Source organism: Micrasema longulum, unplaced genomic scaffold (genome assembly GCF_059751315.1).
Source record: "Micrasema longulum isolate JH-2025_06_02 unplaced genomic scaffold, ASM5975131v1 h1tg001795l, whole genome shotgun sequence".
Classification (NCBI taxonomy): domain Eukaryota; kingdom Metazoa; phylum Arthropoda; class Insecta; order Trichoptera; family Brachycentridae; genus Micrasema; species Micrasema longulum.
In genome coordinates this window covers 16,087-43,885 of record NW_028278969.1, presented here as the reverse complement: position 1 = coordinate 43,885, position 27,799 = coordinate 16,087, and the positions used below count along the sequence as shown (strand labels likewise).

Genomic DNA, 27,799 nt, shown 5'->3' with positions numbered 1-27,799 from the left:
GCTAAATTACACTTTTGATATAATACGTGCAACTGACTTTTTGTTTCAAATTTTATCAAAAAGTTTTTACCCTGGTGGCGAATTTAAAAATAAATTATAATGGCTAGTATGTATACAATATAATAAACTAGTCGCCGAGTGATAAACATGTTTGAAATCACTTTTATACATTGATTATCGGTATGTAGCAGATCGTCTACTTTGGGCATTGTAGGGTTAAACCTTAATCCTATCAATTTATTTGTCTTGTTCTATATTTAGGATTTAAGATTTTGGTATAATTGTTATTTTTAAAATGAAGGAATGTTTTTGTATGCATTCGAACATAACATTAAAATGAAATACGTAACACATTTTTAAGGGATTTTATTCATTAATCGATTTACATAATAAATATTTCAACTATAATATAATTATGTGTTTTCTCGTATGTTTAAAAAATATACATATACATATAGGTATCAAACAACAAAATATATAAATTACATTTTTATAACTGAATAAGCTCTGTTTTAAGATTTAAAAAAATAATTTTACGTTTATTATCATAAGACATTGAAAAATACATTCAGCGGCATTTAAATGTGCATATAAAATATTTCAAACAGAACTAACAATGGAAAAGAAAAATCAGAGGTGAAACTATAAAGTATAATAAATTAGGAAAAGAAATTTGAGAGTTTTTCGGTGTTAATTTCTTACAGTAATTCATTATAATCAGTTTCAATAATAAACCAATTTAACTGTAATACACAGCAAACATACAGTCGTTTTACATTGAAGTACTTAATTAGTTTTAAGAATTCATCAACGCATTACGTTTTTCCTATTTATCTATACATATAATATATAAACCTCAACACTTAATAGTTATGCCTAAATAGCCTAAATATGTCCAATAATGTGTAAATTTGAATGTATAAATACTGCTGTTGATAAATTAATAAATAAATTGCATGATGGTTTGCTGTTTTATAAAATTATTCTGGTAGGAAAAATATATTTGTAAACTGATATATTTTATTATACACAAAATAACTTATTTTTAAAACAAATAATAGAAAAACAGTATCACAAATCCTCATGATGGATATTGTGATGAATTCGTTAGTTTGTCAAAATAAATTTAGTTATTCTTTTGCATCCTCCTCTTTTCTAATTTCTTTTGTTTTTTTTCGTCCATTTCTTGTTGGGGTGCCCCTTCCTGGAAAAACCATGGAGCCAAAACAGACTGCCACAGCATGAATGCGCCTCGAATTGGAGCAAGGATCAAAAGCAACCAGAAGTAGTTTGTGGTCAAAGATAACAGCTGAGTTCCAGATGTCAGAATTATCATATCCTTAATGTGTCTGAAATATAAAAATAATATTATTATACACCAGGCATTCAGTGAATGTTGTGTCTGCACCAAAAGCAATTTGAACCTTATGGAAAGGATTAAACACAGTACACGTATCAGTTTCTCTCATAAAGTCGATTTAACAAGCGGGCAAGCAACAAACATATTTTGCAATAATATATTTTTGCCCAAAAGAATTTCAGCTATTATAAAAGCTAAGGGGGGAACAACAAAATACTGATTTATTTTATTTTATGTATCATATGCACAAATTATTAGTTTTCATCTTTTTTATATAATATTAAATCATTTTAAAAAAATAAATTGTTTTAATAACTTTTATTGAAATCATTTATTGAAATCGTCAGATGGAATCGTTGATGGTCAAATAGTGTTCCATTTTAATAAATAAAAAAAACAAAAACGGATTAATTAGGTAAAACATGTACCTAAGTATAATTTAAAAAAATGATGTTGCATTAAGAGTACAAATCGAATTTTATAAGACTTTATGGGTGTGGACTTTTTTTTTGTCACTCACTGTACACATACACAAAAATAATTTCAAAAACAAAACATTGTTTTCAATTGTAGGTTGCATAGTGAGGAACTTCAGCCCTATGTGAAATTGGATACGAAAAATGTTTTCTAAGTACGGTAAAAATTAGAGCATTCACTCACAGGGCAAACGACGTCACTAGTTTGTATGAATCAACCAATGATAAGAGAGTCGTCAACGAACCAATCAGCAGAACTAACCGAGAAGAAGTGGAAGAAAACTTGAAACATCACACGCTGGTTAATTTCAGAACACAAAACTTTAAAAAATCATAGCGCTGATAATAAGATACATTAAAAACTTTTGAAAAAATTTTTGGCTTGGTTTAATAGTCTATTTACAAATAAAAAAAAGCTACTGAACATTCTTGTTATTTATTGAAAAGGGATTAATGATACCAAAAAATAATATTACATCAAATATAAATATATCTACATTTGAAATTGGTAAATGGTTTATTAATAATTAATAATTAAGTGCAAAATTTACAAAAAAGATGCGAAACCATCTCAAAGAAATGGAAACTATAAGTTCAAATGAGTCCCATACAGCCATGTGACTGATTTTCCCACATTATAAGATTTACAATGTTGTGTTGAAATAAATTTTTCATGTGTTTTGTAGTAGGTGAAATAATTTGGAAGAATCTCACTTTGTAAAAATTAAGACAAAAGAATTTAAGAAATACGGATGTTCAAACTAGGGCTTCCATTTGAGAATTGAGACACTCAAAATTTTGAGTCTCGAGATGCTAGTATCAAAATTTCGAGATTATTTTTGAGATATTAAGACCAGATTTAATAAAGGACTTTCTGGGCAAGTTTGAAGGAAATCCGCTAGGTAATGAACTTAAGGGTGACTGTCAAAATTATTGAATAATGAATTAGTTATCAGAACCGCCATCTATGAAGAAAGCTATACCAAACGTTCCTGCCGGCAGCTACGGTGTTTTCTTCTTATACATTAATGCAGCGTAAATTAGTTTATATAAAACATTCTTATTATTTACACATAATTGAAACTTAGAAAAGGATACTATGCTTTCTATTTAAATTAAAAAGAATTCTTTTCTTGCATATTAACAATTCACCTATCGAACAAACATCAATATTTTCCAATGTGAAGTAATTAATTTTCATGCCTTGCGGGTAGAGGGACTATTCTATGAAACCGTCTTATTCTGGTAAACTGGTTGAATGCGGACATATTTTCAATTTGTATTTATTAAAGTTAGATTAAAATTGGGTGGGTGGCCCGAGTGGTTATGGTAAAAAAAATGTGCTGGATTAGGTGTTGCGGGAGAAAATAGTGGGAGGTGGGCAGAGAAAATAAGAATTTTCTTTCTATTTTCAAGATATTGATTTCAAAAATGAATTCGAGCACAGTGGTATATAAAGAAGTTTTTTTCAAAGAGAATATAAAAAAATCCGTATGGTCGTTTTTGAGGGCAAGCAATAATAATGAGGGACTTCAGCCCTACGGGTAATTGGATAGTAAAAATGTTTTCTTGCGCGCGGTAAAAATTAGATCATTAAATTGTACGGCAAAGTTTATTGAAAATATACGAAAAAAATAATAAAAAATATTTTAATAAAAACGCACTACTTTGATTGACGTCACTGGTTCATATGAACCAACCAATGATGCGAGAGTTGGAAAGGATATCCGGTTGGTTTACCGTAAACGAACCAATGGGAACAACTAACAGGGAACAACCTCTGACGTGACACGCGGAGTTGTTTCAGAAATACAAAACTTTAAAAAATCATAGCGCTGATAATACAATATGATAATATTTGTAAAATATTTACATTTAAACATTTTAATGACTTTATCAATATCTAAGTCTTGAAGAACCTCGAAATTTCGAGACTTGGTCTCGAGTCTCATCTCAGTCTCGAAATTCCTAGTTCAAACATAGGCAGAATGGCGAATGTTATACAATGTGTAAAGCGATCACTGAAATCAGTTAATGCCAGGTTGAAAGTCCTAGATTTCTGTATTTTCTTTTTAATGATAGAATGTCTAGAGTCCTACAAGCGGGAATTAGCAACTTACCAGTAGGATGCACATTTTTTCATTATATGGGTATTTCTAGACCTGCTAGCAGGATGCAGTTTTTTTTTGTTGTATGCAGTGCGTCTCTTTCTTTTAGCGAGTTTTTGAATCATGTGTTTATTAGTCTAGCCGAAATGCCCGCGAATATAATCTATCTAAATCTTCCGAAAGTACACAGCTCTAGACGTTCTACCATTAAATGGGTTACTAATCAATATTATTTTTTGTATCTTTACTTACTCGGCAATTCCGCCTTCCATGTTAAGGTCAGTTCCACTGTCCAACAACACACCAGTTTCCGAATAGGTTGCTTTAGAAGCATAATGTAACAAGTTGAAACAGATCAAGTGGATTATGGTGGCCAATACCAGCAAGCTCTGAAAAAAGATAACTACATTAGTACTACAAATAATTGACAGACTAGTAATACTATAGTATTCCGCAAACTACGCTGGTTACTACATGGATCAGAGAAATAACGGGGAGAGATAATATTGGTGGCAAAAAGGATAAGTGACTGATGTGCCACTATAACCAGAAGTGAGTTGTATATATGCATAAATACATATCTTCATATTTTATGTTGCGTCGTATAGGCCAACACCAATGGATATCAGACATAAATTTTGGCATTTATATCAAACATCCTCTTGTACGATGTTCATAAAATCAACAGATTGATATCATAAAATCGGACTTATTTTTATGTGTTGTGGTTTAGAGTTACGTTAAAATCTGTTTTAGAAATCTTTCCTACAAAGTATTAAATAAGATCTGTATTACCCATTGATACACAGGTGTTCTTTAAACCTTGTTACATCCGAAACCACGATGATCAGTATGGGCAAGAAGACATATTAGCATATTTAAAAAATACTTAGAATGAAGAAATTTTTTTAAATAAAATATTCAAAAAAACAAATGGTTGCTTACTTCTGCAGGGGAGAAGCGAGGGGGGCGTGGCCATGTGGCTGACGGTGTATCAGACTCCCCCCTTCCCTCTCCACGCTTCTCCCTGTTTTTTTAATATTTTATTTTTGTAAATTTTATTCGTTCTAAAAAAACTATTTTAATGTGCCAATTTGTCTTCATGCTCTTACTGATCATCGTGGTTTCGGATGTGACAGGGTTTAAAGAACACCCTGTATATGTATACACTAGATGCAGCACTAAGCACCCGTCTAGTGTTCCATTTAACCTAAGTTCCGGAACCTAACTTGTAGTCGGCAATCGTGAAGCAGCGTAAAAAGATGCGACATACAGCTTTTAATTCACAGTAAACTGGCATAGACAGTTAGTCTTTTTTACTCTACTACGCGTTTTGAACGGCAATGTTCACGCGGCAATGCTAATTTTTCGGAACATAATTTCAAAATATCATTGAATGAAGCATTATCTCTATTTAATTATACCTCAGTGTATTACCTTCATTGTTATGGATTTGATACTCGTTTTTTAAAAAATATTTGATACTCATTTATCTTCCTGCAAAATTCACTTTACAGTGCATAGTCATTTACCCTTTTTACTATCCTTATTGATTGTGAATCGTTTAGGTCAATCAATTTAAAAAAAAATGTTTTTGGTTTGTTATACCTTTAGAAAATTATTGTTTTACAAAAACTGTTAAGTTATCTTTTAAAAACTTAAAGTATGAGTTAGTGGCATGTAAAGTGAGTTATCTGGATCGGTAAACATTTGTACAGCTAATTATAAGAGAAGAATAAAGAATGTAAAAATACATGTGGAATCCTAAATAAATTTTCATTTAGCACAAATGTATTTTTTCAAAAACTTACAATTATTTTCGATGTAAAACTATCTAGGAAAAATATGAGCATTATTATTAAATATATGACTGTAGCTCCCATGCCCATGTTCCTGTAAAACACAAGAGTGGCTCCATTTTCTTGTACAATTTGTTTGGCGCCTTTGGTTGCCTGCTTCCCTTTTTGCTGTGGCTAAAAGAGAAAGAAAACATTTCATGAAAATCAGAAACAAATGGTAGCGGAAATACAACGAGGAACTTCAGCCCTACGGGAAATTGGATACAAAAAATATTTTTTTGCGGGCAGTAAAAATTAGAGCATTAAATTGTACTGCAAAGTTTTTTAAAAATGTACAAAAAAAAAACATTTTAATAAAAATGCACTATTTTGAAGGACGTCACTGGTTCCTATAATAGAGCTGTGAAGGATAAGGACCGTAAACTAACAAATCGGAAGAACTGATAGAGAAGAACCTCTGACATCACACACGGAGTTATTTCAGAAATACAAAACTTTAAATAATCATAGCGCTGAAAATATGATATGTAAAAATAAACATTTTTGGCTTAGTTTAATAGTCTATTAACAAATAAAAATTTTAAAAAGACACCGAACTTCCTCATTGCATCAACAAATGTTAAAAATTTCTAACATTTTTACAAAGGTTCAAATGCAAATTGAGTTTTTCTGGGTTTCATACCTATAAACTTAAAATCTTAGGCAGACCAAAGAGTCAGCAAACTCGATTAGTAAAAGAAGTGATCAAGATTCACGAACATCACAACAATGTAAAGAAAGGGGATGGCAGGCGATTAAAAATAATCCTGGTATCCAGTAATAGGAAATAATTACAGAAAAGTGTGGACTGTAACATGACAGATAAATAAGATGCATATTGAAAAATTGTAAAATGCATTCCTTAGCACACAATTTCCCAGTCAGAAATACATTATAAACAAATCAAATAAATGGTAACTAGGTAAATTATTGTATACTGAAAACATCAACTCATCAATTAATAGTTTTTATTGCAGACATAAAATTTAAATGTCATGTTTTCCAAATTCAAATAAAATTCTTTGATAAATAAATTTATTCTTCTTTACTCAATCTATCTAGTTTCACACAGTTTACCCTGAAGATGACTCCTGCAATGGTAGTCAAAACCTCGGAACGATTCCAACTTATACGGGATCACACAAAAAAGATACAGTGACCGTGAAAACATACGCACCCAGTAAATAATATGTTTGTTTTACATAGGTTTAAATGGATTATATCTGAACAAAATCTGTTTTGAAGTTTCCAAGATACAAAAGTTTACATATCTGCCTCCGATATTATGTTTGCAACTGAAAAATACTTAATTATGAATGATTATTAAAAATAATATAAACGATTGATTATTAAATTTAGTAATTTAAGGGAAGCAATGGTTCCATTAGTTCTATCCGCGCACGATGTTTTCAGATTTAGGAATTACCATTTTATAATGGTAATTTCTAAATCTAACAATACTAACATCAACAAAAGTTGGCAAATACATTTAAATATATAAATAATAAGCCACATAAAAAACGCAATACACTGAATAGCAAAAAAATATGTAATAACTGAGTTTCCGATCAAAACAAGGAGAAAGTAGTTTCTTCATCATACCATATAAGATATTAAGACATTAATTAATTACTTAAGTCCCCATTATGACAAAATATAAAGCTCACGCATTCATAGAAGCCTAGATGTCACACATATCAATGGTAAGGTGGAGGAAAGGCAATTGGGATGGTATGGCCACGTTGGACGCAGAGCACCCGCATTGTGAACCAGGCGAACTCGATGGATCTTCCTCGAATAACAACCAGAGAAAGACGAAAGAATTCGTTGGTAGTGCAAGATAACCAGATGCAGGGGCACGGCCTGGGGGACAGTCCAGGAGTCAGTACAGAAAGACTTACAGCCTGAGGGCGAGGAGAGCTCAACTTAACAATCTATGCAGATAGTGAGTTGGGATGGAGCCAGGGAGAAGTACAATAATAAAAAAGTTCTGACTTAACACAGGGAACTCCAAGCTAGTCATAACCAAAAATGAACCACCTATGTAAATAGGATTATATATACGTAATATAATAAATACATCGTCATCCTATATTGAAAAAATTCGTAGTCCACAAATGGTAAGAAAAATATTTTAGTGTTTTCTGATAGGACTTCAAATAATCTACATGTGTGTAAAAAACTTGTATATTCGCACAGTGTTCCATTTTTTTTTATAATAAAAAAAAATTGGCTACTGAAGTAAAAAAAGTTTTTACTGTGTTCTCTCTCCGATGGCGCTACAGCCCATATCGAACTTTGGCCTCCTGCAACTTTCGCCTCCTACAAACTGCGCTGCATCCTTTCTCACTTCATCCTCCCATCTCAGCCTGGGTCTTCCCACTAATCTCTTTCCACCTGGGTGTCCGCTCATTAATATTTTAGGGACACGTGAATCAGGCATTCGCTGTACATGTCCGGCCCATCTTAATCTAAGCAACTTCATAAATGCCGAGATGCTCGGGGCCTGGTATATGCTGTAGATCTTTGCTATACTGAATGCGCCACTGATTATTCTCTCTCACTGGTCCGCAGATTCTTCGGAGTACTTTTCGTTCAACAGTGTCTGGCATTTCAGCCATCTTCACTGTCAGTGTTAGCGCCTCACACCCATATGCCAATACAGTACGTTTGCATAGTGTTGTGTTCGGTTTGAAACCCTTCTTAATGAAATTCACTCCCTTATATGCCTCTCTTGTGTTATTATCAGCGAAGTCATGTTCCATTTTTAGCAGCACACTATTCAAGAATTTTCTTTTCTTTCCTTTTATCAGTCTATTTGTTTCTCTTCCCGCTTTTTCATAAGACTGTCTTTTTATTCTTGTTGGTCGTTCGGTTTTCTGAGTGTATTTTTGCTAGCTACCTTTCTTTCACAATAATCATCAAAACAGGGGTTTCTGGATTGTCTCTGTCTATTTCCAACACTTGAATCTACAGCTCTCAGAACAGCTTATTTATGTCATTCCAGTCCTTTCCAAATGATTCGGGGGAGTCATCCTCAGTGATCTGGTTTGGCAAGCTATCTGTAAGAGTTGTGATATTGCTCTAAGCCTTCTGGTGTTTTCAGGGCCACCGTATTGATTTTCGGAACTGAGATTTCGCGGATTTGCGAAGTCAATCACTAGGAACACATTATTACTAGCATCCTTATGTAGATCGTTCATTCCGGTGATATATTGTAGTAGAGGATCTTGTCGTATTTTGGCATTAAAATCTCCAGTTACCATCTTGATATCATTTGTTATATTCAAGTTTCTACTGAACATTTAGACATAATTCTAAAAAGGATACTTTTGATAACACTTTATACTAATTTACCAAGATCTTTTCAAAGTATTTTTTATAAAAAGATATAAAAAACATCTCAGACACCTACATATAAATGTCTTTATTTGTTGGTAGATTAGCATCAGACTAGACTTACGAATGCCTCATTTTCGATTTCAGAGGCACATTTTTTTCTCCAATCAATTCAATAAATTCATTTTGTAAATCAATGGATTTTCTAAACAAAAAAGATTTTCTAGGTCCCTATCTATCCGTCAAACAATTACATTCTGAACATTAATAAGGTCTCTCACTTTTTATTACACATGTAACCAAGAAATTCAATAGAAAACATAAAAATGTAATGAAAACCTTCGAGAGAAATGTATCTGATAAATCTACTAGTAGAAAAACGTTTTCTGTATCTTTAAAAAAGTTAATGAAGAGTTTATGAATAATAACATGCTTAAATTTAATGACACATAATTCAATAGACACATTACAAGCGCAAAGTTGATACATTTAATTTGTGGGTAATTGCCTTCTTTCACTAACAAACTTTCATGGTGATCAGACATTACGCTTTGCAGAAAAATGCTATTGTGTGTAAAGAGAAACTACTTAGATTTCATTATAAGTGTGAAAATAAAACATATATAATTTAATTTATAAATGCAATCCAATTTGTCAAATGATAAGATTATTTTATATTACATATTTGCGTTCTTATGATTTATTCAAATATTTAGTTTTTTGAGGAAAATCTAACGAGTTGTAAATAACTTACTATTAGAAAATGGGAATAACGTTGGGATAGAGTGGGGCTGACCCTTGGATTCTTTATTCGAGCCACAGGACTACAATCTAATTTTTAACTATCTGTTACCCAATTTTACAGCACGAACGTAATTACAGTGACGGCCCACGTAAAGGGTGCCATAAGGAAAAAAAAGGGTTTTGAGTTAAGTATGATACTTAATAAAATTAGGAATATAGTGCACTGTGCTAAACTGCCATGGCTAAAAAGTTCTTTAAAATCGCATATGAGTGCAAAATGGCACTCTAACATAATATTTATTTTAGTCGTAACATATCTATGTGTCAAAATTAACAATTGAAGATAATATTTATTAAATAATTGTTGTTATTGAAAATATATTACAGTATAAATTATATTGAGTACATTGTTTTATAACTGTTGTCAAAACTTGCAAATGTCAAAACCTTCAGTCATTTTTCTCAGTTTGACGCATTCAGAGTTGTGGCATCTAGACAGGAGGTGCGAAATATGAACTAACTAAATGTACAATGTTTTGAGTGTGTCCAAATGTTTGTAGACAGGCTGGATTTCCTCCCTAGGGAGTTATTTAGATCTAAATTTGTAACCCATTTAAACCAGCCAATGACAGGTCATAAGTCCAGACTTCCATATTCCCTCCTCAAAAAATTTTCCCTCTCTTTCACAAAAAATTTAGAGTAATAAAATATATATATAAAAATCTCCTTTTCTCTTAAATATGAGATGCGGCTAGTAGGGGAACAGCGTGTTTATTTATTATGTGTCAGTGCAAGGTGCTTTTGTTTTAAATCATAATTTTTTTATAATGAATGGTATATTATATTTTATAAAAATGTCAACCAACAAGCAACAGAAAGTATCTTCAGTTCATTTAAATGTTTTGTAAGCTCAGGTCATCTATTATAATGTTTTCCGATTAAGTAAAATATTGGTGTTTTATCACTACAGTTGAATATACGAAAGTGAAAAGCATGGACTTTGAAAAATAATCAGAAATTTCATACTGTCTTAACAATATCAACATTGTAAAGCTATTGAAACGCCGTTTGTCCGTGCAGAATTGATTTTTAAATATACTTAGTAAAATAAGTCCTGATGAAAAAGTCATACAAGATCATTATTTATTAAACAAAGTTTTTAATTCAAGTCAAACTCGACCTCTATAACACCCAACACAGAAAGTTCTTAGTAATAATTAACTTTTAACAGTTAATTAATAAAATTTGTTTTTAGTTACATTTACCGTCTGTTCGACGCCCCTCATGTCTTTTTCTTTAAGTTTTATCATTTTAATTAACAACAGTCCTTTATTATAAAAATACTTTGAAATATTGCATCTAAACTAACAGTTAAATAACTGTTTTATGAAAGAAAATGAAGAATTTAATTCCTAAAGTATCTTGAGCGACAGCAATTAGTAACATCAAAACAAGTTGATAATAATGAGCACAGCCCTTAGAAATGATAAAAGAATTATGTTTATCGACATAAACATTTTTATTATGTTTTATGCAGGGGAGATTCTTAGTAATATTGTTTATACGCTGTTATACAATATAAGAAGCCTCCAGAATATAATTCAAATTATGCTAGTCCAAATGCACAATGCAGAATTATTTTGCCTTTGGAAGGAACTTAATAGGAAGATAACACAAACTTTTCATTGTATTTTGTCGATAGCGCTTATTACCTGAGTGCAACAAGTTAAAACCGGAGGTTGGACCCGAGGAAGTAGATGTACTCTCCCTCCGTTCCCACTGAAAAATCAGGTTTTTTAAGGACCTGCGACTGAAGGCCAAAATCTAGCTTTAGACAATAAAGTGCCTACTCCTCATCTCGTAATCCAGTTCCTCGCAGGCCTAGCTTTTAGAGAATCATCATCATACCCCTCCCCGCACCTAATGATACATTGGAACATCAAATGCAGCGTATTCCAAACATCTGTTACATGAAGGTAAGGTGATGAATCTAACGCTTCAGGTGCCAGTACAAGGAAAGTGAAATATTGCAGTGTAAAACCATTATTTTTTTAAAATTCATGTCTGTTCAGTCAGGAATGCAACCCAGAACCTTAAGTTTATAATGAACTCTCTGTGACTTAAGTCATTACTGTTAATGAGCTAAAAATTTCTGTCCTAATTTTTGACCAATACAGGTGTACTAATGCAGTTACCCATGCACTATCAGGTTTGGATAGATGATATGAATGATTGGTGCTGGAAAAACCAACAACCTGTATGTCCTATACAATATAGAATATTCACCAACCTACGTATAGAATATATAATATCTAGATTAAGCGGGCATGAAAAGTACACTACAAAATATTGTTGTAACACAAATGTTTCCTTTAAGAAATAGCCAGATGGTTTTTAATCAAACAAAAAACTAAAAAATTACCTCCTTTATGCCTTATAGTTAATGATAATTATTAAATGTATTGTATGTGTGTAAAAAAAATTGTGTCATACTGAAAAGCCTGTAGAGTTGCAGGGGAAATAAAATTATACCATGTAACTTTAAATATAATAAATAAATGCTGTTCTGGAGCACTTCAAAGTATAGCTTAGTCAGAACGCTACTAAAATGAAAACATGTTAATATTTTGTATGGAAATACTTATAGAGATAATATCTAGATTAGATTATGAAGAAACAAATAATTAAATAGCTGCCTTTAACTAAAAACTATTTGCCTTATATCAGTAGGAATGTTAAATATACTAAATAACATTGATAAAAATGAACATTTTAAATACGTTTTGAATAACAATTCTTATATAATGAAACAGGTTCTAGTTAAAAATACAGAACGCAAAATTAAAATAAAAGACAAACACTATTTAAAAGTGTTTTATAATATTAACAGTATTTAACACAATTATCGCGCATATAGAAAACAAGACAAACATCTTTACAGATAATTTAAAATACAAATATTTTTTCCTCGATAACACAATGTTACACGAATTAGTGATTATTCAAATAAAGTATCGCCGCACGAGGTGAAATATGTGTAAAAACATAACAAATTTCGCATTTCTTTTTACTTACCGCCATTTATTTGGTAAACAGATGCCGTAAAAATTTAAAGGGCTTCCAGTGATGACACGAATCAGTGACGGATGACAGTTCACAACGTTCATAAAAACTTAAAAACGTCACAGATCAAAAGAGTTTTCATAGAGAATATAAAATAAATTCCGTGAATACATATTTTACAGTACCTACGTAAATAATGGTGATCGATCCACTAAAATGAATTTTTGTAAAATTTGTTTTTTAGCTTTTGAGAAATTACCTATATAATATTAATATCATTGACGTATTGTCTTTGTTTTTGTCTTGGTGTTAATTTTATATTACGTCAACTGTATTTTTTAAAAATATCTTTAAAATACAAACATTACGTACCTTGTATTTTGGATTATATGATCTTGATTTGATGAAAATGTGTCAAGGCGGATGATGATTACAGTTTTAAGAGTTAAATAAAATCAAAACCCTAGATTAATGTTTTCGACTCGGTGACTACTCTAAAATAGTAAATATATTATAATATAGCACTACTCTAGGAAAAATGGTGACTAAAAAAATCCAGTGGAGATAAGTCCGCCTAATGGTGTAGCTGTTGGCGCATTTGCCTACCATTCTTAAGGTCCTGGGTTCAATTCCCAGTAAAGTCGAAGTTAAATATTTATATTTAAAGTTTTTTGATATGCAATATTTTATTGTTCGTAAACTGGAATCTGAAGCGTAAGACTGATCGCCTTGCCTTCATGTGAGATATGATTAAATTACCCTGCATTTGGTTTTTATCCATATGTAGCGAGATTCAATATAGAAGGTACTAGAGATGGGCATTTTGTTTTTTATAAGGTTAGCATTCACATCAGTTTCAGTTTCACAAATTAAGCTGTTTCGTGAAGATGTTAAAAAAATAACAGTTTAGTGCAGTGAGCAGACCCCCCCCCTCGTATCAAATTTTTATGGTTGGGATTTTTTGCTGTCTACAGAAGGTTATGGCATTACTTTTACCAGTCGATAGATACAAGCCATATTCCCCTAACTAATTCCTAATGTTTCTAATACCTTAATTTATAATATTTTCTAGATTATTTGGATCCTTCCCATATGCATACATGAAGAAGTCTGACTGAAGCAAACTAGTCTTTGAGGGAACAATTCCGCCGATGTCATGCGTATAGATATTAAAGAGAATCGGGCTCAGAACAAAACCCTGAGGTAGTCCCTTGCTCAACTTTCTCTTCATCACAGCATGAACGCGAACACTGATTTCTACCTTTCTGGAGAGAATCAAATTTGCTATAAAGGAAGTGAGCTTTCGCGGGATTCCAGTTCGTAGCATTTTAGCTTCTAGAATATGGATAATAATATTGTCATATGCACCACTTATGTCCAGATAGACACCTATTAAGATTTTTTTCTTAGTAAGAGCGGCTCTAATATCGGATGCCAGAACCGGCACGCTTTCAAAAATGCTTTTTTTTCCTAAATCCAAATTAAGACTCGGGAGAGTTATACGTGAGTAAAAATGTAAATTATTTTCATAAAAACAATATTACATCCACAATCAGTACCCCCCTGATTTTTTTTTCACACAAAGTGTTTTCTTATTGGCAACATTTTCTTCAGTCATTGAAAATAAATTCATTGGTTTTTTCTTTGATGGATGTGAATTCGTAGTGGATAAGCGAATGATTAAAAAAACTATTAAAGAAGGGATTTCATTCCTATTACGAGCATATCGCGGAATCGACAAGTTTAAACGAAATTAATTCAGTGTTCATTTGACCAGTTTTCCAAATTATCACACATGTTTTGTTGAAGCAGATTTAAACGTTTTGTTGTTCATCTGCACAACAAAAACGTCTCGGAGGCATCTTCGCTTGTCGAAAATTGGTAAAATATCCAATATTACAAATCGATATAATTAACGCTTTTATTAAAACGCATAGCTGATTCAATTTGCTTTCTTTTGCGTTTTTATTTTGTTCTTCTGATATGTACTTGCAGTTGTATGCAGCTGGGTTTGATATCTGATTATTGTTTCTTTGTATTTTGCGACATATCAATTACTGCGATAATCTTTGAATATCTTTTTGTTAAATCATGTTTTTGATTGTTTTATTAGCGAAATATGTATGTGGATTTTAAATACCCAATTCAGCATGTACATTTACATTATGTCCAATAATTTAATTTAAAAAATAAGTAAGGCCTTTTCAAATGTAATAATGCAATTTAGTTGAGACGTTGTTGCGTAAAACATGTTTTTTAGGTTTAATAGTGCGTTTTATTTTTGGGTACAGTTTTGAAAATAAATGCTTTTCACCTGTCACCATATTAAACTGAAACCAAAAATAACGGAAAAGCCTTGGTTTTTCAAAATAATTCTGAACAAGTTTGAGACATCCTCCATATGCAGAATGCGCATTGAGAACTGTTGTAATGGTTCTCACCTGTTCAGAATCCATGTCCGGGGCTCTGTCATGTGCTAAGAAGATTTAAACTTAAATGATTGTTATCTTGATTTTCTATCCGTTCTCTCGGATATTAACATCCTATTCCCTACTCGTATTCTAACTCTCCTGTCCCCACCCAATAAACATGTATTTGTTTATTTATGTATTATATTTAGGTATACACGGCCTAAGCCAATTATAACAGTTACATGAAGAAACATATACACAAGAAACTGAACAAAACGAAAATAATACTACGTAGCCAATACAAACAAGGGCGATAAAATAATGGTATACAACAAATAAGACTTTGAACTTAGCTGTGTCAATCCATCTTCATCCCACTCTGTTTAAGTGGCGAAGAGATCTATGAAAACCGGAAAATCTATCCCAAAGAATTCGAAGTTGTTTGACGAATTGTCTAATCTACACATTTTGGACATTGGGGCATATAAACAAAAGTTGCTCTTAGAAGATTTAATGAATAGCATTTTAATGAATAGATTTTTACTTCTGGTGACATGATTGGGAACATGGAAAGAAATTTATTGCAACAGAGATGGGTCATCACTTATGCATTGAGTATTTTGAAAATGCATGTATTCAAAATTTTATGTAAATATCTAGTTATACAGTGTGTCCGGAAAGTAATGTCAGTGAGTCGATTACAAAGAAGTTATTGAACTTTTTGTTACATCAAGTTTAAATTCTTCAAAATAGGCCTTTCCTGCGATTTCCCGCAGTACAAGCTGCTTGGATCCCCTCGATAGTCTCAAAATGCTTTCCTTTCATGGGTCTTTTCAGGCGTGAATCATTGGAACCCCTGCTTTGGCCAGGTAGTTGGTGACGAGGAAGGCGCTGTGGGCCGGCGCGTTGTCTTGTTGCAACTTCCAGTCGTCTGCGATGTCTGGACGTACGCGTTGAATCCTGTGTTTCAGTATTTTTAGGTCTTTAACGTCAAATTCAGCTTTCACAGTTGTCCCAAGTGGTACAAACTTGTGATGGACCAGTCCTTTGATATTAATTATTCGTGTCAGATTTTAAAACCAGTTGACGACATTAAATATCTGGGAATAAACGCAATGAGCATCGTCTTGGTTTTGGATCTGCTCATCCTGGCCTTCTTGGGGTGAGGGGGCGCTGACCTTTTGTCGATCTGACAGAGCGTCTTCTTAAAAGGCTGTCATGATCTTTTGAACAGTTTCGGCGGCAGTCTTGTCAAGTTTGATGCAAAACTTGATCGCCATCCTTTGCTCTACCGAGCGCTGCATTTTGACTTTTGTACAAGGTCCTAAAACAACTTCCGCGGAAAGGCCTGTACTCACTCTCCAGATGGTCGAAGAAGACTGAGAGACCCAGCGTTCGTTAGCTTACTTCCCCCACTACCATTCCCAACCGGTCCACGCGAGCTCCGATGTACAGTCGCGGAAAAAAAAACACTAATGGTATGAAGTTGTAAATATGTTTTATATCCATATGTAAAGTGTACTTAATATTAAATACTAACTCACTAAATTGTATATAGTACTAACACATGTGTAAATTTATCAAAATCTTGACATTGGCTAGAACACCCCAGTAAGGAGGTGGAAGAGCCAATAAATAACGAGAAGAAGAAAAGTTCCTTAATCTACGGACTATTATTGGTATTCAACAATATTGTTTTGGCAAAGTTCGTTTTTCTTAGGTTACAGGCATACCCGAAAATGCAGAACTAATTTTTTAATCATCATCATCATTTCATTATTAGCACCTAATGGTGTATAGGGCACTTGCAATCGCAGCATATACACGAAGGCAAGATGATAAGTCTTAGGTTTCAGGCCCAGGATCAGGGATTATGAAAGATTGTAGTTTAAAAAAACCACCTGTTAAAATGGTTTCTGAAAGTACTTCCTCCACATACCCAAAAACCGTTTTAATTCCGCATGATGATATTGCAAACATAAATGGTAGCAAAAACTGTGTTTACTTTTATCAAATTCAGTTACAATAGTCTATAATTTTTTTTTATAGAATTTAGTTAAGTACACCTTGATAAAGAAGCTTGTGTAGCTTTAAAACCGGTCGGTAGAAAAAAAAGTGTTTAAAAACAAAGTCGTTTTATATTTATTTTACAAAAGTCTATGTCCATTACAGTATTTTTGTAAATTTGGTGACATCAAATTACATTAGTATTATCATTATTTTTTCAATTTCTTAACTGTGTCGCCCTTCGTGCAAATCACCAAAGATAAATTCCATAATCATGTTCCAAGCTCCGCTTATTCAAAGGTTGTTAACTGAACCAATTTAATCAAGTCACGGTGAAAGGATTGTTAGTAGGTACTTCACTTCTACCCACTATCGTCAAAAGCTACTCTTCAGACATCCATCTTTATTTTATTAATCATAATGTTGAATGAGTGCTTTATTTATTTAGTTTTTTATTGCCTACTTCTTGGCATGAACACTTGACAAATTTACTACTATGCTCTATGTGTAAGTTTATTTTTTGTAAATTTATTCATATCATTTTAAGTTGCTAGAATTCCACTCCTCCATGCGACAATTGGTAATCTAGCTTCCATATGTAAATTTTATCAACTATAAAATACATTTTTTTTTGTAAATGGGATCTAGAATTCCAACCATCCATGCGCTTAGTAGCTGAAGGACGTGTTGTAATCTTACTCCTTTTTATGATTAATATTATTTATTTTTTTAAATTTCATGAATACATAAAATTTCTTTGTCAATTTTTAAAATGTGTAAATGGGGGCTAGATTTTGCGCTCTGTAGCTGCAAGACTTGCTGTAATCAACTTTCTATCCGATATTTATTTATTGTTCAGCGCCCTTGAGGTGATTTTCACAAAAATGGCACTATATAAATTATCATATATATAAAATATACAAAATTTACAAACCGTTCTGCATATTTTCTCAAAGACGAGTGTTCAGAAAATATCAGTGGGCACCTTTGAGAATCTGCCATTTCTCAACCCAAGAGCTAACAAACTGAGTAAATAATTGGAAATACCGACGTGTCTGTCTATTTTTTACTTGAATAAAAATGAAGTTCATTTGTTTTTAAAAAAAAATTGTTAATAGACTTTCAAACTAAGCAAATTAAAAAAAAATCTGTCTTATTATCAGCGCTATGTTTATTTCAAGTTTTGTGATTTTGAAATTACAAATTCTGGTTGGTGAGTTTTGCTGATTGGTGAGTTAGCTTCCCGGAAACTGGAAATCTATCACAACCCTCTATCATTGGTTTTTTCGGAAGAACTTGTGACCTAGTTCATTTTTATTAATACATTTTCAATGAAATGCTCTAATTTTTACCGCATATAAGAAAACATTTTTTATATCCAATTTCCCATAGCACTGAATTTCCTCATTTTTATTTTTCCTACTACTACCTCAAGCATCATAGACAGTTGTGCCAACAACTACACCGCGGGAAGCACTAGTCTCTACTGGTTTTCCTTTTCCAGAACCACCTGAGAGTTGGACATCAAGTGGGAAACTCTCATCGAGGGTTCTGGTTCTATTTCGCATACATAACTATTCTTTATTCTGCCCTGACACAGATGAACAAATTTTATCAAAGAGTTATTATAATAATCCATCTATATCTGGTGCCATAGTTCGCCTTTGTGAATAGATTGCAGCGCAACTCTACATTTAGCCTATTTTGTAATACTGGGTAATAATCAATTATTAATATTACATAATTTATTGAATATATGCTTTGCTGGACAGTATTCATATCCCTTAATGATATGGCTTTAAAATATCTATGTATCGGATTTAATGAATTTGGGAAAATATAATTGAAAGAAAATCCACTCATAGGTCAGCGTTTGATTCAGGCATAAGAAAACTTGTCTACTCCTGATAAACTCTGGGTTTGGAGATCGTGCTTTTGCTATAATCAATTGTTTTCAAACTTTCGCATCATTGACAGGCCTAGTCAGTTCAGAACTTCTCAAATTGCACTTTTCTGTTTATCGTATCCTCCATTCTCAAATCAGATAATTTAATATAAGTGTTACAATTATATTTATTTGGAATGTAAGTTTTAACGGGACAGGAATTGTGGCGCAGTCGGTTAGATAGTCAGCTATAAACCTGGTGTCTCAGGTCCGATTCCCGTAAGTTGCAAGAAATAAATCCACCAAAAAAAATCTCAACTGTTTGGGTGTTATGGTGTATTTTTCATAATTTTCATCCATATCCTCTTTCCCACCTGACAAGCCTCTCTAAAATACAGGCTTAGCGGATTATTCCTTAAAAAAAGTACAAAATCATTGAGCGGTGATTTTGATTTTTACAAAAACTTTTAACGAATTATTATTCTTATTCTGAAAATAAGGGCCTGTGCTATATAAGCTCCTGACATCACTGCAACCTGTGTACATCTAATGTGAATTAGTTCTCGCCCTCCAAGCCCAGGTCTTTAAAGAGCCTAGCTACTGAGTGGAGGGAGAGTGTTCTCATATTGCTAAATCTACCCCTCTAACCCCAGATCCATAATGTATCAGATAGGGGTGAGCGCTCGTACATCCCCAGGTTTAACCAGTGACCCCCTGAGGATGCGGCTTATCCCTCAAAAAGTGTAGTGGGATTTGCATGTTAGTTTAATCGGTGTCCTGACTAGTTTAATTATGACTTTATTCTTTCTTTAATTTGTTTGTACAAAAGTCTTCCTGGCAAGAGAACTATTGCTTAAATTTTACTGTGGCAATAAATCATTAAATTATGATTGTGCCTGATCATTAAAAACATATAATTATTTTGTTTTACTATCTCTATTCCTCATGCGATGAAAGATTGACATCTTAAACTCGTAGTGTAATTTATGTTTCAGATAAATTGAATTTAAATAAGAAAATACTTCTAATCATTTTTTGTTAATTTAATCTCCTAGTGTCATTGTAAGCTAGTGTTCACTGTCATAAATGTGGATTTAAAAACTTCTATCTTTTTTGTAAAGGTTTTAAAATTAATGCTGTCTAATTAAAAAGTATGAATTTATTAATCGACAAATAATTTGATCGGAAATTGAGAACGTTTTTGAAAAAAGGAATAAAGGCATTTAAAGGGACTCATTACCTGTCATTTGCTGTTTTAAGTGATCGCTTAACACACTGTAACATTCACTATTCTGCTCATCTTTGAATATCTATAATTCTTCAGCCATGTAAATGCTTAGACATCCATTATTCTTCTCAGAGGTTCTTGATAAAATCCCGAGAGGATTAAATCCAGTATTTCTCTACGAATATGACTTACTCATGTAAGTACTTACTTATTATAATTTTATTATCTATGATTGTTATCTGGTTTAATACTATGATTTTAAAAATATTGCTTTCCTGTATCGGAGATTATGATTTTCATTGAGAGCGTCACTGGATTTGCGTTGCATTTATATATATTTCTAATTATGATAGCATTTTTTACTCATCTCTGTACGTTATAGCATGTTTTTCTTCTTTGTTGCAGATGTCAACTTAAAATTACTTTTTTCTGAATACAATAAAATTTTGTATTACGATGGATGTCAATGAAACGAGTTACCAAACATTCCGAAATGAAATTGACATGCAGAATAAATGTTGCTCCGGATTTGCCTGGTGTGTGAAGGTAAGAATTGTTTATTAATAGTTAAGTTTCAAAGTGCTTGAGATGATGTTTTATTTGAGTGCTAAGCCTTTTTATAATATAAGAAATTATCTATCTTAAATTAGAAAAATTGTTAAGTTTTTTTTGTATGTACAGATACTTCCATTCTTTGATCCTATAAATAGTAAATAATTCAATTATAAAAATAAAATAAACTGTTTTTTAGCATTTGCACGAAATTGTCAATCATAAGAAGAAAATAGTAAAAAAATATCAATTCTCTTAAAACTGTAATATTATTATATTTCCCCGTCTTAAAGGCTCACGGCCGGCTATAGCTTATACTGGCTACAGCTGTCAAAATGATTTCTCATTTAGGAAATGATGACTATTATAGTCATCAGTCCAAAAGACATTGGTAGTGTACAGACGGCTATGACCTACTTGAAACTGAAGTAATTATGGAAGGGCTAGCTGTTCCTAGATATTGCAATAAATATGGCAAAAGGACACTGCAATACAGTATACCTAAAATATTTAACATGTTACCAAACAATATTAAAAATGCTGAGTTAAATACAGGAGTGAGACGTTTGCTCAAATTATGGTTATTAGAAAAAAGTTTTTTGTATTAGTTATAGTTTTTAATTTTTCATAATGTAATATGTAATGTTTTTCAAGTAAAATTATTGTTAATGTAGGTTAAGTGTAAATAATAGATGTAATTTAAAAGAACCTGCTGACGAGTTGTATGTCTGCAACTCAGCAGGACTTTAATTTAAGACTAGCGATATTGTGTCCTTATAGAAAACAGTAAGCAACAAAAGTGTCCCAGTATGTTAGTAAAATAAGATTTACTTCAAACCATCATTTATGGTGCTGTGCTATCGGACGTGAAATATATAAAAAAAAGAAAGTTATCATATGTGTCTACACGAGTGGATTCGATGACAAAAAATGTCCACTGAGAAAAAAGGGTTTGCGAACGTGTTAATGATCATGATGGCGACCTCTGGTGTAGTGGTTAAGACACTTGACTAACACACGGAAGGTTCTGGGTTCCCGGCAAAAACGCAAAAATTAAATGTGAAAAAATATGTTTGGTTTTATGTGTTGTAGAAAAAAAATGCCTTTAAATATTTTTATAATAAAATAAAAGCATTTAAAAGAATTTCACCAACAGTTGATTTTTGTTTAATTTTTATTCTCTAATTTTTTTATTGTATTTAATAAATTCAACAAGAAATACATTGCAGATGAATCTCACCCACGTCAATAGTTTCAGCTATTTTACTTCTCAAAAGTCAACAGATGGAAAAGTTGAGGAAATGTGGATGTTCAAACATATTTACAATAATGAATTTCACACTGTGTGTAAAGTGGCCACTTAAACCAGTCAATGACAGTTCATAGGCCCTGTAAATGCCTTGACTTCTATATTCGCCTCTCAAAAATGTTTTCCTCTCTGTTGCAATAAATTTAAAATACATCATATTTTACATATTAATTTTAAATTTGGTCACTTAATATTTTGACCTCCATGTCGACTAAAACAATCTACGATGCGAATGTTGATGGATGCAGAAAACGAGGAAGACCGAGACAGACATGGCACGATCAAGTCCACCAAATACTTGATGATGGACATGTCAAGAGTAGGAATAATCGGCGTGCTTGCATGAGAAGATATATGAATGTAGAATGCATCCCCAAATGTAATAATTTATTGTATAGATTTTTTTTTCTAGTATAATGTTCAAATTGTTGATTTTATTTTTCTAAATAATTATGTTGTTTGACAGAAATGCTAATGCATGATATTTTATCATGATTTGTTTTGCTTCTTGCAAGTAGGGTTACCGTATAACTGTCATTTTTAAATTTAAACAGGCATTCGGCCGTCAATGCCCTGAGACAGGCATTTTTCAATTTCGCATACGTTCTTAGTGTATTAAAACAATAGGTAAAAGTTTTTATTTAAAAAGCGGCCTTTGGCCCCCCCCATCTGCGGAATTTAGATGGAAGATGGTGAATTTACCTAAAACAGGCATTTTAGGCACCCTTCATGCACCCCTTCATTATGAAATGTTATTCCTAGTTGCAAGTCACTGAAAGGTAATTGAAATATTTTCTGTTGCAGGATATTTGTGGAATGATCTGCGCTGGGCTAACATGGATACTAATATTCTTTGCTGAATATGTAGTGATATGTGTCATCCTTATACCCACGTCATATAATTTCCCTGTGTATAGCTACATAAATATGACCTTATTCCAAATGTTTTCAGTATTAGCGTTTGCTTCTCACATTCGTACCATGTTTACTGACCCTGTAAGTACGTTTCACATATTAAGAAAATATTTGCTGTTTCTTTTCTTACACAAGAAAATTGAAAACAAATTAGGTATTTATCTAAAATTTATAATATCAAAAACATTTTTCTTTTTGTGGTATGACATTATGCAGTTTTTTGTTTTAAAATTAGTATAAACAACTTTAATTTACAGTTGTACGTCGACCAGTTTCGAGATAGATTATTATCTCATCATCGAAACTTATACTCAGAATTACACAATCAATTTTCTTGAATAGTAAAATGACTCACCTACAGTCTGTATTAAATGCTGTATTAAATGCTTTTTGGAATTTCTATGTTCAGTCATATCACTCCCACTACTTCATTTTTCATAATTATCATTACCTGGATCTGCACATAATGGTGCATTTGTACTTCAGTCCCTGCGTAAACAATATATACACGAGTTAACGTACAGAATATGTATATTTATAAAAAATCCTATCATTTTAAATGGATTTTTTCAGGGTGCAGTTCCAAAAGGCACTGCCACTCAAGAAATGATGAAGTTTATCCGGTTCAAGGAAGGCCAGGTGGTGTTCAAGTGCCCTAAGTGTTGCAGCATCAAGCCGGACCGGGCTCACCACTGCTCCGTGTGCCAGAGATGCATCAGGAAGATGGATCACCACTGCCCCTGGGTAAACAACTGTGTCGGAGAGAACAATCAAAAGTATTTTGTTTTATTTACAGTAAGTAACAAGAAATTTTTTGATAATCAATAATACTGGTTAATGATTTTTAACACAATTTCTGCTGAGTTTGATTTTTCAGTTGTTTTATAATTAAATAGGCACGTCGATTTCAAAATGGTAATCTTTTTTTCTTATATCACGTCAGGTTTTTTCTCTACAACTTGTCTTTATGCACATTTTTTTACCTTAATAATGTACGTTTGCTGTTTGGTAAAATAACTTTACTACTTGTATGAACATAATTTGACTAACAGTAATTATGTATGAATACAATATTCTCTTTGAACAGTACATTTGGTCATTTTTCCCTATATATGCACATTTTGTATAACTTTTTGGTACAAAGCAAGGGTATCCTGTGGCTTAAAAAGTTGATTTGGGTCATTTTTTTATTCAGATGTCAAAAGTTAGTCAATAACAAGTGTCAAATCAAAGTCAACAAAATTTGTGTTTCCCAATGTAATATTTATTTGATACAAGAAAAAGTAATGCTTAATCTAATGTTTTTTTTTCTATTACAATCTTCTTTTCTTCTTCAGCATTGTTTGCTAAATAAACGCCTCTTCCAAACGTCTCCATTCCTTCATATCACCCGCTTTTATCATCCACGTTTTACCGTCTATCGAGGCAATATCGTTGACCCATCTTTTTTGTGATCTTCCAACACTTCTTTTGTTTGCCCATGGTCTCCATTTTATCATTCTGGGTGTCCACCTGCCATCATTTTGCCCACTGCCATTTTAATTTTTCTGCACGATCCATGATATCTACGACTCCGGTTCGGCACCTTACAATACACTTCTAATAATGGTATATCTGTAAAATACACACTGCTGCCTAATTAGAATTAATACTTTTTTTTAATGTAGGAATAAATGAGTTACCAAACAACACCAATAATAGTACAAATCAACAAGCTATGAATAGTAAATAATAATATATTTTGTACTGTGTCAGGCCAATCGTGACATATTGGGTAGAAATAAGCTGTCATAAGCAGGACAAAGAATTTGCTTAGAACATCGGAAATGACTTTTAAAGGCAGGGAAAACTCTTAGAGATCAAATCCGCAATTAAGAAATAAGACAAATCTGTGGTACCAAAGATGTGCAGTAGAACAGAGCAAGAAGAAAATTCTGGAGAGATCATGTAAACAGAATGGAAAACTTCAGAATCCCTCATCATTGCAGCGACAAAAAAATCGCACCTTGTCTTCCTTGAAGACCGCATAAAGATGGAGCGACAGATGGATCTTAATGTCTCAGGAGTAGTAGCTTTCTGCCAGAACAGATGAACAGATCTAGTCGAAGAGGAAGAAGAAGAAGAATATATTTTCTTACTTATAAATGTTGAACCGGGTTGTGGTCCCATGGTAGTATTGTGGACTTACGGACCAAAGGTCTGAGGTTAAAATCCCACTCTACCACAGCTCGATTTCCATTTTTCCAGTACAAGTTATTTACGAATTTTTAGGAAATGGTCCAAAAATTTAAATATTTGACTAAATAATAAGAACTTGAGTATTTCTCTTTTTCTTTTAAAAATAAAAAAGGTGTTTTAGCAAGAAAGTTTGGTGGTTTTTATTTTGTTTTTTTTGTTTGTCAATAGACTATGAAACTAAGCCAAATTTTTTTTTTTTTTTTTTATGTATCGTATTATTGTTATGATTTTCTAAAGTTTTGTAATTACTCTACCCGTGGTGTCACAAGTTTTCGTTGCTGAGTTGTACTGACATTTAAAAATAGAGTCCTTTTGTGTCAAAATACACTAAACATTGAAAAAAATAGCTACCTAGAAATCGAAAATCTATTACAACACAAAACAACGCCGGAATTGATTGGTTTATTCACAAGAACTTGTGACATGTTCTTTTTTTTACACATTTTTGAGAAACTTCGCTGTACAATTAAATGCTCTAATATTTACCGTTTTTATATTCAGTTTCCCGTAGCACTGAACTTCCGCATTCTAAAAAAAATATTTTTACATTAATAAAAAATTAATTAAAATTTAAAAGAAAAAAAATCAAGTCAAGAAAAGACCGCCTAGTGTACTGGTTGGCATGTTTGCCTATTATGCTTGAGGTTTTAGGTTCGAGTCCTGGCAGGATGGATGAAAAATATTGGTTTTGAAGTTCATATTGTATGTGAAAATTTGTTATTTTTAAATATGAATTTTCTAATATCTGGTAACTTTTTATAAATTAAAATATAATGGGAATAAGTAAATGACTTCCTTTAATGGCTATGTTAGGATTAATTTATTACGTACTAATTATTACTTTGCGGATGATTAAAGACACTTAATTTCCTTAGAAAAACTGCATAATTGAAAGGTACAAATTTTTACTCATGAATAATTATTTTCTTAGTTACTTAAATAAGAAAGTTTAGTGTTTAAGGTAACGATCTTTTTCAAATGTATCATGTTATTAATTTGAAACAATGTTTTTTAGCTTTACATAGCTGTGATATCTATTCACTCGCTGGTTTTGGCTGCCATGCAAATGGCTTCGTGTGTGAAGATGGAATGGAAGGAATGTTCTGCCGTATCTCCGACTGCCACAATGGCATTTCTCATCATTCTGATCATCGAAGCCTTTGTGTTTGCAATCTTCACGGTAGCTATGTTGGGTACCCAACTACAAGCTATCTGGACTGACGAAACGGTATATAAATCTGCAATATTAATTTGTATTTTTTATGGATGGTTAATTTATAAATTTCTATTTGTTACGATTATGTTTTGAGTTGTGACTTATGTTCTCGGGAAGCTTCCCGTAGTAATACTATCAATTAAAATAAAATATTTAATGCACGCATGTGTTTTGCTTAAATTGATGCATTTTAATGCATAGAACCCTGTTTACAACACATTTTGATGATCTTTTGATATATTTTGTAAACTTTTACAGGGAATAGAACAACTAAAAAAAGAAGAAGCTAAGTGGGAAAGACAATCACACTGGAAGAGTATTCAATCAGTTTTTGGCCGTTTTTCTCTCGGTTGGTTTTCTCCATTCACAAAACCTTCCATACCTTCATATTATGCATTTGGTTATCCTGGTATTTCCTACGATAATCTTCAAAATGTCTAAAATGTACTGAATTCATTCAACCAACCAAAACATTACGTAAGATTGAAATATAGTAATTTTAATTCCAGACTTTTACTGCTGCATACCTACTTGTAGTAATGTTTTATTAGCTATAGAGGGCAATGAACATGCATTGATACAAATCATTTTATTAACTGTAATAATTGTGTAGTTTAGTCCTGCATTATATTACTGTACAATCCACTAGTTAATACTATTTTAAAAAAAACAGTATGAACCGTAACCAGAGTAAATAAATAATTCCAGTTATATGTACATATATATTTAAATGAATATCTCACTATCAAAAATTATTTTCCATTAAAAATATTGATAGATGACACCTCTACATGATGTATTTCAAGTTAAGTTGATGTTCATTGCATTTATTTATAGTGAATTTTATTTTGTTTTAAATTTAGTTTTAAGGTATTATTATTAAGTAAATATTACCCTCCAATACCTAAGTTTTTATTTTGTTGCGATACTCCAGTATGTTTTTTAATTAAATTTAGAAATATTTTTTTTAATTTTTGATGGTCACACAGAAATCCGAACTGAACAGACCGACAATGGCTAGATTAAAAAAAACTTTTCATGATTTTATTTTTGTTCTGTTAATTTCTTGACTACATGTCACTATAAGCTGAACCAAACTCAAATCAGTAG

At 32.1% G+C, this 27,799-nt stretch overlaps 2 protein-coding genes across 2 annotated transcripts; one reads left to right on the top strand and one right to left on the bottom strand.

Annotated features, from left to right (window-relative positions):
• Positions 1–353: 353 nt before the first annotated feature.
• LOC148273958 (transmembrane protein 208) lies at positions 354–13,056 on the bottom strand. Its single transcript, XM_088237877.1, has 4 exons — positions 12,941–13,056; positions 5,756–5,917; positions 4,197–4,333; positions 354–1,349 (listed from the first exon to the last, which is right to left on the bottom strand). Exons 1-4 carry the CDS (start codon positions 12,944–12,946, stop codon positions 1,127–1,129), a joined length of 528 nt encoding a protein of 175 aa, XP_088094003.1. The 5' UTR covers positions 12,947–13,056; the 3' UTR covers positions 354–1,126.
• Positions 13,057–14,553: 1,497 nt separating this feature from the next.
• LOC148273957 (palmitoyltransferase ZDHHC3-like) lies at positions 14,554–27,160 on the top strand. The gene is made up of 6 exons (XM_088237875.1): positions 14,554–14,809; positions 20,865–21,005; positions 23,125–23,316; positions 23,809–24,030; positions 26,489–26,701; positions 26,948–27,160. The coding sequence occupies exons 2-6, from the start codon at positions 20,916–20,918 to the stop codon at positions 27,128–27,130; spliced, it is 900 nt and encodes a 299-aa protein (XP_088094001.1). The 5' UTR covers positions 14,554–14,809; positions 20,865–20,915; the 3' UTR covers positions 27,131–27,160.
• The last annotated feature ends 639 nt before the right edge of the window (positions 27,161–27,799 follow it).